Source organism: Conger conger, chromosome 12 (assembly GCF_963514075.1).
Source record: "Conger conger chromosome 12, fConCon1.1, whole genome shotgun sequence".
Taxonomy (NCBI): Eukaryota; Metazoa; Chordata; class Actinopteri; order Anguilliformes; family Congridae; genus Conger; species Conger conger.
Window position 1 is genome coordinate 26,526,441 of NC_083771.1, and position 14,470 is coordinate 26,540,910.

Below are 14,470 nucleotides of genomic sequence, written 5' to 3' on the forward strand. Positions count from 1 at the left end.
CGAAGTGTCTGCGTTTCTGCTTTGGTTTTGGAAGATCGGTGGAGAAATTCATAACCAGCTCTGGCCACCTGATTCAATGTTTTCTGCTAACGAACAGCCAGAGGTGCAGATGGCACTGACCATAAACCCTGTTAAGTGATAGCTCGATGGTAATTTAACATTTATTTTTTAATTAAAAAAACCAAGCCAAACACTGCTGTAATTCAGAAAAGAATAGTCCTTAATATACCTTAATTTGTAACCTTGACAAAGCCTACTTGAACGTCTTCAGCTAGAACCTTAATGTAAACCACCTCATGTTTGGTTTTTAAACCAGGCCTAAATGCAATTGACACATTTATGTTAAGGTTCCTATTATTTCACTTTAACCAAGTTTTATTATCAGTATTGATTGGCGGTATTTAAAATCCACAAAGTTTGTGGCTAGTTCTCGTCATCCACTGGTATGCATTGATATCATTGTGTTGATTAAAAAGCACTGTCAGAAGTCTTGCCTGTAGCCCATTTTAATAATCTAGCCAAGGTACAATAGGTAAGGTTTTTGTGGTAAAACATTGTTACAAGACCATCGTAAATCCCTTCCTATCATTTAAAAAGTCTCACTGACATGTTGACTCACCCTCTGCCTGTGTCTATAGTCCCTAAATTCGTGTTTCAAAATTTGCAGTTGACATCTAAACCAAAACATCATATAGCTGTTCAATAATTCAAGCTCATTGGTTAAAAATTGCTTTGATTTGCCACAGCCAATGGCGTTTTGACATCAGCACGTTTACAGAGAAAGGGTGGGATAAACAGTATTGTGGTTTGAGAGTGTTGCTACACTTCGTCTTGTTTTTACCTTGTTTAGACAGGGTCCCGGTTTTAACCCGTTCAGTTATCCAGCTAACGTTGCTAATCCTGCTTTGTGGAACAGGCCCTTGGTCTAAAGGGGCGTTTATTTAATGTGGTTCACTCCATAGTTTTGCTTCTGTAAAAACTTTGTTCAAATGGCAAATACAGTTCATAATAAATTAAAAACAGCTTTTGACATAATGGCTGTTTTCACTGGAAAGTACTGTGAATGGGTGGCCTCTGACTTTTGCACACTACTGTATCTCGCTCTGTTGCAAAACCTCTTATAAATCCAAGGTCCGTTCCCAAGATCTTATGTACAACAGAAAAGTGTTGTTTAATATGTGCCAGTTATTTCATGGTTTGAACTGAGGTATGGGCCTGTGATCATTATTGATTGGCGTTAACCCCAGTTTCCAGGCCAAATTCCTACATCTGAATAAATCTGCCCACCTGTGGGGTATTTCACTAAGCGGCATTACGGAGTTAGCTGGAAAATGACTCCGTTTACTTCAGTCCACTTATCCAGCTAATTCAGTAATCCTGCTTATGTGAAACTGGAGCCAGATCTTTTATTTTAACCAATAAGACTTGTGATCCAGCCCTCTTCACCTCTGTTCATGTGTGGAGTGTTCTGGCACAAAATGGCTCCTGTGCATCAGCATGTGGGGCACTGCATTTCGGTAAAGGCAAAGTGAGTTTCCCCCTTTCAGAGGTAAGATTTGTGATTCTATGAAGTGTAATCTGTATAAATAAAATAAAATAAAGGGTGAATGAACTGTAATGACTGGGACCCTCACAGTCGGTGGTTCGATCCCCGGTGTAGCCACAATAAGATCCGCACAGCCGCTGGGCCCTGGAGCAAGGCCCTTAACCCTGCATTGCTCCAGGGGAGGACTGTCTCCTGCTTAGTCTAATCAACTGTATGTCACTCTGGATAAGAGCGTCTGCCAAATGGCATTTATGTAATGTAATGTGATAAAATGTCAACAAACAAACTCAAACAAACTCAAAACAAACTCTGATGCACTAGGTAAAATCATCCAGAAATATAGTCTTCATTTTATTTTCACCTACAAAGAAACCAAAGTCAGCATGACACCACAAGATTAAAAAATCACAGTGACACCAAATGTCAAATTCTTCTAAGAAAGGTTAATCTGAAAAAGAATATTCCTTAATAGGGATTGATAAAGGAAACAGAAATTGCATAATAATTAAATCAAGAGATTATTAAATTATTAAAAGGAGGTTATTTTAAACCGACTTTCATCCATGATATCAGAGCACTGAGGTATTGCAGAGATCGATGAGATTCAAAGCTTGTAAGCCTGCATTCTACACCTGTCCTTGTTTCTAACATTTTTTTATTTATAAAACATAGCATTTAGTTATGCATTGTGTCACAGTGTTCTCTTTTAAGAATATAACTGAAAAAAGTGAAGCCGTCATTACAAAAGTAAAATGGTATATATGTTATATCAGTCCCAAAAGTTTAGAAATCCCAGGATTCCTTGCAGGAGCATTCTCGTTCCGTAGTATTTCGTTGTTCACTCCTCTTGTTGTGATAGGCTGGTCAATCGGGGGCTGGTGGCAATAACTTGTCAGACAAATAGCTGCAATGATACAAGGAGGCGCAGTTCCAAGGGTGACCAGGTGTGGCAGCAGTGGCCAGTTTAGGCCTAATTTACTTTTTTCCAGCTAACTAATGTTTGGTTTGCTCAGTGGCACCTCAAAGTGGCAACAAGAACACATTGGCCACCAGCAACGATTCAGCAAAATGATCCAAGTTCTTTGTGGTTTATTCAACAAATTGTTCAGGCATAAATGTGCCTATCTCAGCGAACTATTAGGCACATTTGTTCGTATTTGAAGTATCCAAATTAAGGCTAATGCACTGAAGCGATGTTTGTGCACTAAATTACCCTCCAGTACGGGAGTAAAAAACATTAACTTTGGAGTAACAATAAACTAAACAAAACAGAATTGAGCAGTAAGCCACAACACAATTTTCAGGCACTTTGGTTGCACATAAATGTAATGTCTTTAAAATAGGAGGAAAATACAAAATAGGAGCAGAAAATGGTCAAACTTAATATGAAGTCATAAAAATACAGGGTTGGTACAGCTCCTTTGCCCAGGGTCTACATGTGGTTCTATAAAATTCAAGGTTAGACTCCAAACCACTGTCTACTTCCCACAGCAAGTGGGCACTTAATGGAGTATGCACTTATAGCAAATGACAAGTGTGCAATGACACAGTCCCCTACGCTGCACCTTATATAGGCTTATATAGCCCCTAGGCTTGTTTGGCACAGTACAACAACAATATAAATACCTACAGTAATAATGGTGTAAGAAAATAAAAACAGGCCCATATGCTTCATGCTAATACTGAATGAAATGTGGAATGGAACAACATACGGCAAAGTTAATATGCGAGTTCTTGCTAAAATGCAACTGAACTATGCGTGTGAGCGTGTGTGTGTGTGCGTGTGAGCGTGTGTATGTGCGGCTGAGCACAGGTGTTTGCGTGTCAGATTGTTATTATGAATACTACAGTATATGTAATGTTTTTGTGCAACTTTTTGATTTCTGGCTATGAAATAAAAAGATTATAAAATCACACCTGGGTCAAATATGTCATTGTTTTGGGGTTTGTACTTTTTGAGAGTATTTAATGGGCTCAGTAAAGCATAGAAAAGTATGTGAATCTAAAACAACGAGGTATTTGATCCAGGTCTGATGGAGGGAAGTGGGGAACAGTTTAGAATGCAGCCATCTGCAGAGGTCTCTGTGTCAGCATTGTCACACACAGGGTCCTGTCAATCAAGATGAGGCTCCACCCCTTCCATTCAAGCAATTACAGAATGTCTTTGTATCAAGTTTATTTTTAATTTTTATTAATTTTTTTTGACGTTTATTAATTTTTCATCCCCATGTTGAATGAACTCTGTAGGCCCTCATTAGAAAATGTAAAAAGATTTTTCCAAAAAAGAAAGCAAATAAAACTTAAAAACAAAACGGGGCAAAACCTGCCCTTTTCTCTAACGTTCATGAAACACGGTGCCCCCCCCCAATCTCAGAAACAGAACCGAAGGACCGGGAGTCCAGGCAAGACCACGAGAGGAGTGGACCGCGCCAGGGGGCGGTCGCGGTGCCGGTTTAAGTTCTCCAGAGCGGGACGTGATCGGACCCGGTTCTGGTTCAGGTGCTGGAGGTCCACAGCTGCATCTGCCGGGCAAACTGCGAGACAAACACGATGTCGGGCCTCTGGTCGGGGTCCGGGTTGATGCACAGGCCCACCAGCTCCCGCAGCTGGGGAGACACGAGGGGTTAATGCGCTGGTGCACTGTGCTGTACTACTGTACCACTGTATTAAGTACAGTATGCTGGATACGCTGTGCAGCTGTTGGACTGACCTTCTCAGAGTAGTGTTCAGTCGGGAGTGGTGGGTAGTCACACTGCTCGATCTTATGGCACAGAGACAGCAAGTTCATCTTATCCCCGTAGAATGGACTCTGCAGAGCAGCCATCTGCAAATAGATCATTATTATTATCATCATCATCATCATCATCATCATTATTATTATTAGTTGGCTTCTTTGTTATTCCTCATCTGAGTTTTTACAGCCAAATGCACAAAAAACAGCCAAGGTTTTTGAGCTTCACATACAGTACCGAATTTCACTACCGTAAAATTCCCTACCCCCACTTTCATGGCTTGTGCTTTCTTAATCTTTGTACAGTGTGATTAACAAGCATAAAGTGTTACATGAAGTAGAACTCCATACATGCTTCAGAATTCCAAATTGGAACCGGAAATTATATAATTATATAACTTTACATATAACTCACAAGTTATCTAACAACCAAGCTAATACCTCTGTCTTTACTGCATTTACTATCAGAGATGACCAGCCTCCTCTGGCAGACTTTATAACTGTATTAGCTATTGTCTGCTACAAACTACAGTTGTTTACAAAATTAGCTAGTGCAAACTACAACTAAAATATTGTCAGCTAGCTCGAAGCAAACTAACTATAACCAATAATGCTAATATTATTTACAAAACTTTTAAACAACTATAAATGAGCAATCTTTTTTTTTTTTACTGTGTTATTGGTTGTACTTGAAACACTGCACATAGTATTAAGCACAAGGTTATGGTGATTGTCACAAATGTTTTAAATTTCTGTATTTCCCTAGTCCATAACCATAAGATACGGTTTGAATCCACAGTGGGCAGCCACAGTACCCATTGCTTTGGTCAAGGGCAACAGCAAACTACACCTAACCTGACATGCATGTCATTGCATGCTGCATGCTTCTACCACAAAGGAAAAACTGTCTTATGATAGCATTACCGAGGCCTTGACAAATATAGAAATAATAACATAATGGCATATTTACATTATGTTGTAAAGGTCACAGGGCAATGGTGATATCTGCTAAAACAAGTCAGCAAACTCGCATTTGATGACTTGAGCCAGGTTTGATTCAGCAAAATCAGAGAAGCAACATTCTCTTTCACTCTCATTGTGTTTCACATACATCCTGGTTTATTGATGTTCATGGTCGGTGTTTCATTGTAAAGCTCATCAGTAAATCAGCACGTCAAAGTTTCACTGTATAACAGCATGTTGTATGTTGCTAATGTGTTGATTTTCAGGGTTTAATTGTTTAATGGTGCTGATGCTTCAGTCTATATTGCTGTCAGTGTGTAATGGTGTCAGTGTGCCAGTGTGTTGTAGAGATTTAGGTGCTGGGTGGGGTGGGGCAAGGCCAGAAAAGTAAACAATGCTCTGATCTGATCTTTGTGCTGCAAGTGAGTCACAGCTGCAGTATGCAAGCAGGCCAATGTGCAATGCAGAGCAGGACATGTACCAACAAGAACACACACTCACACACACTCAGACATACAGGTACATACACACACTCACACACACTCAGACATACAGGTACATACACACACTCACACACAAACTCAGACATACAGGTACATAAACACACTCACACACACTCAGACACACAGTACATACACACACACTCACACACACTCAGACATACAAGTACATATACACACACTCAGACATACAGGTACATACACACACTCACACACACACTCAGACATACAGGTACATACACACTCACACACACACACAGACATACAGTACATATACACACACTCACACACACACACACACACACACACTCAGATATACAGTACACATACACACACACACACACACTCAGACATACAGGAACATACACACACTCACACACACACTCAGACATACAGGTAAATACACACACACTCACACACACTCAGACATACAAGTACATATACACACACTCAGACATACAAGTACATATACACACACTCACACACACTCAGACATACAGGTACATACACACTCACACACACACTCAGACATACAGGTACATACACACACACACACACACACACACACTCAGACATACAGGTACATACACACACTCACACACACACTCGGACATACAGGTACATACACACACACACACTCAGACATACAGGTACATACACACACTCAAACACACACTCAGACATACAGGTACATAAACACTCACACACACACACACAGACATACAGTACATATACACACACTCACACACACACACACACACACTCAGATATACAGTACACACACACACGCACACACACACACACACACTCAGACATACAGGTACATGCAGACATGCATATACACACACAAACACGCACATACTCACACAGACATGCCCACATATAAACTGCTTTCTAGCAGTAGTGTATGAATGCAGGAGTGTGTTAGTGTAGCGGTTGCGGTGTGTATGAGTGCAGAAGGGGGCGCAGGATCAGGAGGACCAGGCAGGGCCTACCTCATACAGCAGGCACCCCAGGGACCAGATGTCCGATTTGAAGTTGTAGCCACCTTCGTGGATCCTCTCAGGAGACATGTAGTAGGGTGTTCCCACTGACACAGAGAGTAAACACACACACACACAAACACACACAAACACAGTATTAAAGAACTGCAGAGTTTCAAAGGTTTTAAAACGATAGGGTTTGAAGGATTGCAATGAGCAACAAAAGACCACTTATGAACCACCAATTTAAAGACAAAGAAATCAACCTGGAGCAGGCTAAGCTACAGCACAGTTTACATTTCACATACAATACACATAAACTGCTGGATATTTACTGAACCAATTTAGCCAGCATACCCAAGGCAACAATGTCAGAACCAACTTGGGAATCAAACCTGTGAATTCACAATAACGACTAATGACCAGTCGCAGAAAGCATACTTGCTGATGTACACGTAGTTCTCATATTAAACCCGAGCAGGGTTCTTCCCAAACGTGCCATTGAGCCATTGAGCACAGATTATCTCAGGGTGTTTGGCTGCAAAGTGTAGAAATAAATCTTTTCATTTCTGGGTGAATTTTTCATGCAATCTTTGGCCTGATAACAATAGGCTGGCACACATTGGTATGAGACAGGATAATCAAGGTCTATCCATAAAATAATAAACAGTTGTTCAGAGTTATTGGCCACAGTGCCAAACAAAGGTAGAGCGATGTCACTCAGCCAATGAGCTGCAGGCACGTGGGGAAGGATGGGAGGCGACACAGCATGTCATTGGTCCCTCTGCAAACAGCACTGGGTCTATTATATTCATTCATTAGACAACATGAAAATCATAAAACCACTCCTCATATTTCATTGAATGTTCAATGAAATGAGGGCAAGATTATTTGAAGGGTCCTACATAAGAACTATATAACTCCTTCATAAGTAATACATAGCATTATATAAGCATTCATAAGAACTTATATGTCAATAACCACCAAATAGGCATATGGTGTGCTATGACAACACTGATGCAGCAAGCAACATTACCATGACATACGAAGTGAACTGACACAATGTTGTTATGTTGGTTATTCACATAAGTGCTTATGAATGTCCTATGTTGTGCTTAGGAAGGAGTTATGTAGCTCTTATATAGGATTATATCGAAAGTGCAATCAATCTTATGAAAAGAAGAATTTTGTTCTTTTAAAATGATCAGTAATCTAGAGGGATTATACTGGTGTCTAAAAGGTTAAAGTATTTTGAGTACAGTGTCTGATGCAGGTCTGCCTCTCATCTGCTGTTGAGCTGAATTTGGCTGAAGTGAAACGTGAAGTCTAAATCAAACGTGAAGTGTCACCACAAATGTAGCCATCACATGATGTGTAAAATATGCATGCAGAAATAACCATCAGTAAGATAGGACAAGTGTTTTAGTATCTTAATATGATACAGGAGAATCGCCTTTTTCCAACAACTTCCCAAAATGAAAATGGATGGGTCAGACATGTCCTTCACCCCAAACAATTTTTTAGTTATTTTCTCTCGTTCCTTGACTTTCTCCAGCACTCCGATGGTATTGTGTGTTCAGTGCGTCGCACGGATTTCCTGGCAGACCATTAAATGCTGATGAATGGCTTCCTAATGCGCCCTTCCTGAGTTTGACTAACTTCCCACAGCACTGAATGAATCATTAAACTCCTAAGGGCCCCATGACCTTGTGCTGCCAGTTGAGCCTTTGTTATGCTTATTTCCTCATTTTTCTAGGAATCGATCCTTGCTGGGTGGTTATTTGAGATTCCTCCTGCCACGACGAGCAGTAATTCTGTCTTAAGTGAGTCAGTGGAGTGTGTGTTTTAGGCTGGGCAGTGGGTAAGAGGTCTCTCAGATCTGAGTTAGTAGACTGTGTTTTAGGTTGGGCAGTGGGTAAGAGGTCTCTCAGATCTGAGTTAGTAGAGTGGGTTTTAGGTTGAGCAGTGGGTAAGAGGTCTCTCAGATCTGAGTTAGTAGAGTGTGGGTTTTAGGTTGAGCAGTGGGTAAGAGGTCTCTCAGATTTGAGTTAGTAGACTGTGTTTTAGGTTGAGCAGTGGGTAAGAGGTCTCTCAGATTTGAGTTAGTAGACTGTGTTTTAGGTTGGGCAGTGGGTAAGAGGTCTCTCAGATCTGAGTTAGTAGAGTGGGTTTTAGGTTGAGCAGTGGGTAAGAGGTCTCTCAGATCTGAGTTAGTAGAGTGTTTTAGGCTGGGTTTAGGCTCTCTCCCAGCTTATTACAGGCTCATCCAGGGAGCAGAATCCACTCTCAGAAGTGAAGGTACAAAAAGTGGGAAATGCTTGTTGCTGGTGTGGTACCTTATATTAGGTGTATAAAATTGTGTCCCTAGCCATTCATTTATAACTTTTTGCTTGGAAAATGTACTCCTCTCTTTGTACCCAAAGAGAACATTACTGTACTTTCAGGGTATATTTAGGAAATTTCATCCTAGGACAAAAATGTACCTCCACTGTTTCTTTATTTCTGAGAGTTTTGGGATGATTGCTGTGCGTGTGTGTAAGCATGCGTGCAGGTGTGTATACGTGCATGTGTGTGTGTGTGCCTGCAGGTGTGTATACGCGTATGTGTGTGTGTGTGTGTGTGTATGCCTGCAGGTGTGTATACGCATATGTGTGTGTGTGTGCCTGCAGGTGTGTATACGCGTATGTGTGTGTGTGTGTGTGTGTGTGTGTGTGTGTGTATGCCTGCAGGTGTGTATACGCGTATGTGTGTGTGTGTGTGTGTGTATGCCTGCAGGTGTGTATACGCGTATGTGTTTGTGTGTGTATCAGGGCTCACCCAGTGAGTGCGCTGCAGTGGTCTTGGAGCTGAAGAAGCGCCCGAGTCCCAGGTCTCCCAGCTTCACCTCCCCGGTGGCAGTGATGAACACATTGGCTGGCTTAATGTCTGAGAGAGCCAATCACAGCACACATAAACAGGTCAGAGAGACACGTGGATAGAAGGATAGACAGATAGATGGATAGATGGATAGATGGATAGTGAAATGGATAGATGAATAGACAGACGGATGGATAGATGGATAGACAGACAGAAGGACAGACAGATGGATAGACAGATAAACGGATAGATGGACAGACGGATGGTTAGATAGGCAGACGTGTACCTCTGTGCATGACTCTGCGGGAGTGCATGTGCTCCAGGGCGCTGCAGAGCTGTACAAAGTACTTCCATATGGTCCTCTCCGGGATCAGCCGCCTCTTCTTCTTAAAGTACTGCAGGAAAGAGCCCCGTTCAGCATCGCAAATACAGACCCGTTCAGCATCGCAAATACAGCAACACTACAGCAACATCGCAAATACAGACCCGTTCAGCATCGCAAATACAGACCCGTTCAGCATTGCAAATACAGCTCCGTTTGTAGAATATCTGAGAAAGGAGGCTATGGTTTGTCAGATTAGCTTCCTGCAATCTGATTGGTTCAGCTCTAGCTCAGTGCATGTGCTGGCATGAATCACAGCCACTAATAGGTGTCCCATCTACATTTACATTACTGTTATTTAACAGAGGCTTTTATCCAAAGCTTTTATCCAGTTGATCTGATTAAATAGGGGCCAATCCCACCTGGAGCAATATGGGGTTAAGGGCCTTGCTCAAAGGCCCACAGCTGCATGGTCTTAATATGGTTACAACCAGCAACCTTCTGGGTCCCAGTCAAGCAACTTGGCTATGACTTGGATAGGCTATAGGCTGCCCACCTACATAGGATTATTAGCAAAGCACATTCATAAAACTAGAGAAAATGTATCTAACATCATTTCTGGCTCAAGGTACCATAAGGGGATGAACTCTAACCAGTGAAGGTCGCCAAATCCCACCGCAACCTTTGACGATGTAACCACACAGTTTACATCATCAGCTACTCAATGATGTCAGCTCACCTTGATCATCTGAGAAAGGTCACCGGCGTCCGCCAGTTCCAGCACGATGTTGAGCTCGTTGTCCTCGATGAAGGAGTCCATGTACTTTATCACGTTGGGGTGATTCAGCTGCTGCAAGACGCCAATCAAACAAAATGGACATGTCAGAGAGACGCCGGCCTGGTCTGCAGACTGACCGAGCGGTACAACTGGACTGGAGCAAAGAAACGACAAACAGTGAAACAGTGAAACAGTGAAACAGTGAAACCGCGCCTGCTGTGTGTGCACTGCCCTGGAGCAGCCATTGCTGAAGAACCGGGGGGTGGGGGGAGGTCGTGGTGGACTTCACCCATAACTCTGTGTAAACATCAAACGGTCCCCCCAATATTATATCGTATTGGGTACTATTTGGTGTCCCCCAAAAAAGATTCTACAAGAAAATTTCCTGTTTCCTCTTGTACCCTGAAAGATTTTGGGGGTGGGTGGTCTATAATTGGCCATAGATTTACCCAGGAAGAGAGGGAGGGATCTCTGAAATAGACAAAACAGAGAGGCCCCGGCAGACGGGGATTCGAACCCAGGACCTCATTGCTGTGAGGGGGCAGTGCTAGGGAGGGTGGAAGGGTGGAAAACCAGATGTTCTGGGCCCTCGAGGAGGCCTGTGACCGCTGTCTGTTATCTGAACAGTGATTTCTCATAGTGTGCACTCCCCTGTACACAATATTAAAGGCTTACATGAGAGGTGAGTGATTTGAGCCCGTCTCTGTAAATGTGGCTTGTAAAAGCTGGGTAAATTCCATGAGTAATTTCCCCCGCTGAAGGAGTGGGGGTGTGGGCGGGGAGGGCGGCTATAGGCGGAGATAAGATGGCAGGTAAAGGGGCTCAAGGGAGCGTCAGGTCCTACGCCACCAAGCCTCTCCTCCTCCTCCTCCTCCTCCATTTCCTTCTTCCTCTCTGAATCATCACTCTCTCTTTCTCCTCCAGGTTTATACCTCTGCTTCAGCTCTCTCCTTCATTGCTCTCTGTTTCTCTCCCTCGTTCATCTCCCTTTCCCCCTCTCTCGCCTTCACCTCTGTTTTTCTCGTTCTTTCCTTCACCTCCCTGTACTTCATCACCCTCTGCCTTCTCACACTGTCCCTCTGTCCTGACCGCGGGGCTGTGTCAGCTCACCTTCAGAAGGTCGATTTCTTTAATGCAGTCCTGCCGCGCCTTAGCGTCCATCATCTCAAAGATCTGCAAATCAAATCAAAACAAACATATTTACACATTGCATTTCAGAAAACATTAGCTGCAATATGCTTCACCACAAGCCCTGTACTAAAGCCCCCACAGTCAGCAAAAAGCCAAAAGCCCAAAAATTTAATTTCTTTTATAGCATTACGCATATTCCAAAATTTCCTCATCATAACTGAAATACAGACTAAAACTCCAGTTTTATTTTATTACTTGATTAATTAACTTAGGAAACAGGTTATTTATCAAACTTAGCTAAATTTAGTCATTGCCTTTAATATATATTGTTTATGAACATTTAAAATGTTTAAAGTGGAAACGGAAGAATTATATTTTGTCCACACGTAGGTGTGTGTCTCACCTGGACCTTCTTCAGGGCCACTTGCTTGCCCTCCAGCAGGTAGGTGGCCTTGTACACCTCACTGAACTGGCCCCGCCCGATCTTCTTCTCGATCCGGAAGTTGGCCAGCGTGCAGCAATAGTGATAGGCCGGCATGTTCCTCTGAGGGAGAGTGGTCGTTTTTTGGGTGGGACAGGAAATAGGGTTGGGGGACACAAGAGTATGTTACCATACAGTTTTGATGGAAATATCTATTTGCACCAACATCCACAACTAAATTTTTTCATGTGACTGTATTTATTGGTTTGCTTGAAGACAAGTGCGTGTGCACAGACACACACACGCACACACACACATAGCGCAGCAAAACCATAGGAAAGGGTGGCGTCCTGAAGCAGCTTCCCTCCACTGACAGAAATAATAACCCTTCAGAAGGGTTTTAGAAGAAAAATAACCCAAAAAAAAGTCACGACAGAGAGATACGAAACATGGCGATCATAGAGGAAGTTCGAGTCTCTGATCCGTCTGCCAACAGGGAGGGAGAGGAAGGGGACAGGCATGGCACTGCTCCCAGAATCCCTTGCTGCTCAGTGTGCTGCCATCCGGTTTGGTCAGTAACAAGTGAGTGAGCGAGGGAGTGAGCGAGGGAGGGAGGAGAGAAGGAGGGAGAGAGGGAGGAGGCGGAGAGGGGTGTGAGGGGCATGAGTAGGGCATGGAGGGGCAGAAAGGAGCACAGAGGGGTGTGAGTTTTCTTTTGCAATGTGTGCAGACGCACACGCAGTGCACAAGCATTCGTCACATCGGGGAAAATGACAGCCGGAGCCATTATGTTCCAGAAACGTTATGATATATTTTAGTGTTTCTGTTCTTTTGAGCGCAGTAAAGGGAGCGCTCAAGCGTTTAATGCATTCGGCAGATCTGAGCCCTTCGCCGGAGTGCTGTCTGGGGTGACTCCAGTCACTGTGAACTTTATGATGCAATGTCTGTGCCTGCCTCTCCAGGGTACCCCAGCGGCAGAGTTCAGAGTTGCTCTGATGGCACCAGTTTTTAACTTTGTACTTTGTACTTTTCCCAGAATGCCCAGTAGGCTCATCCCAGTGCTACAATGTCCTCTGATGAGACTAACACTAGCAAAATAACAAGCAAGGCACCAACCAGCTCGTCAGGAGCATTTGGGGGTTAGGTGTCTTGCTCAGGAACACTTTGACACAGCCCGGGGGCGGGATCAAACCGGCAACCCTCCCACTGCCAAACAACTGCTCTGACCACCTGAGCCAATTTCGCCCAGGTATGAATAAATAAAATAAAATGAAGATACAAAAAGTGCCTAAGAAGGTACAAATGCTTGTCGCTGGGGTGGTACCCTATAGGTGCATAGAATTGTAACCAGCCAGCAGTACATAATTCATTTGTACCTTTTTTGCTAGGAAACATACTCATTTGTACCCAAAGAGAACATTACTGTACTTTCAGGGAGCATTTGGGAAATTTCATCCTTGAAGAACAAAAACGTACCAGCATGGAGTACAGTTATACCTCCACACCTGAGTAAAATCACAGAGGAATGTGGAGAGTACATCCTCCCACTGATACAGAGTACCAGGTAAGTGCCATGCACATTTACATGTGCGTTGTGTGTCTTATGTAAATATGCAGTGGATCTGGATAGTATATTGTACTTGGTGCTCTGAGCACATTTGACGGATGGAAGGAGAAAAGAGTGAGTGAGCAGTAGAAAGTGAAAGAGAGAGAGAATATGTTCTCACCACAATAACAGCTGTGGGGTGTCAAAAGGCAATTGCTGTTAATCGCAACACAATTCCACCAGTCACTGCCACCGGCCTCTAAGGCCAAGTTCACGCACATCTTTTCTGACTGAAACAGGGGCACACACACACATACACACACGCACATGCACGCCGCACGCACACAAACGCACGCACACACACACACACACAGCCAGTCACTGTACTCACTTTGAGGCTGATAACACTATAAATCTCACATTTCTTCCCTCAGATAATTGCAGGTTGCCAAATATGCAGCTTCCTTGCTCTGCTCGTTCAGATTTTAAGGCCTTTTTGCTGGGTAATTACATGATAGTTAAATTAATTAATGCTGTGCGCAACATTAGTAAGGCGGTGCAATGACATATTGTAATAAATAACTTGTTTGTGTGCATGCGTGCATGTTTGAGCATGTCTGCGTGTCAGACTAAATAATTTAGAGACTAATAAAATTGTACATATTACAAACAACCGAAACTCAGAACACCTTA

General features: G+C 43.0%; 1 protein-coding gene across 4 annotated transcripts in view; it reads right to left on the minus strand.

The window, feature by feature from the left end:
• Positions 1–1,868: 1,868 nt before the first annotated feature.
• Positions 1,869–14,470, minus strand: part of nek6 (NIMA-related kinase 6) — a 29,978-nt gene continuing 17,376 nt past the window's right edge. For all 4 annotated transcript variants that reach the window (XM_061263572.1, XM_061263571.1, XM_061263570.1 and 1 more), the window contains 8 exons: positions 12,214–12,354; positions 11,790–11,852; positions 10,641–10,751; positions 9,866–9,974; positions 9,541–9,648; positions 6,736–6,830; positions 4,257–4,370; positions 1,869–4,152 (listed from right to left, as the gene is read on the minus strand). In XM_061263572.1, coding sequence (XP_061119556.1) covers positions 4,042–4,152; positions 4,257–4,370; positions 6,736–6,830; positions 9,541–9,648; positions 9,866–9,974; positions 10,641–10,751; positions 11,790–11,852; positions 12,214–12,354 — 852 coding nt within the window. In that variant the 3' untranslated portion in view covers positions 1,869–4,041. The remainder of the gene's footprint in view (positions 4,153–4,256; positions 4,371–6,735; positions 6,831–9,540; positions 9,649–9,865; positions 9,975–10,640; positions 10,752–11,789; positions 11,853–12,213; positions 12,355–14,470) is intronic.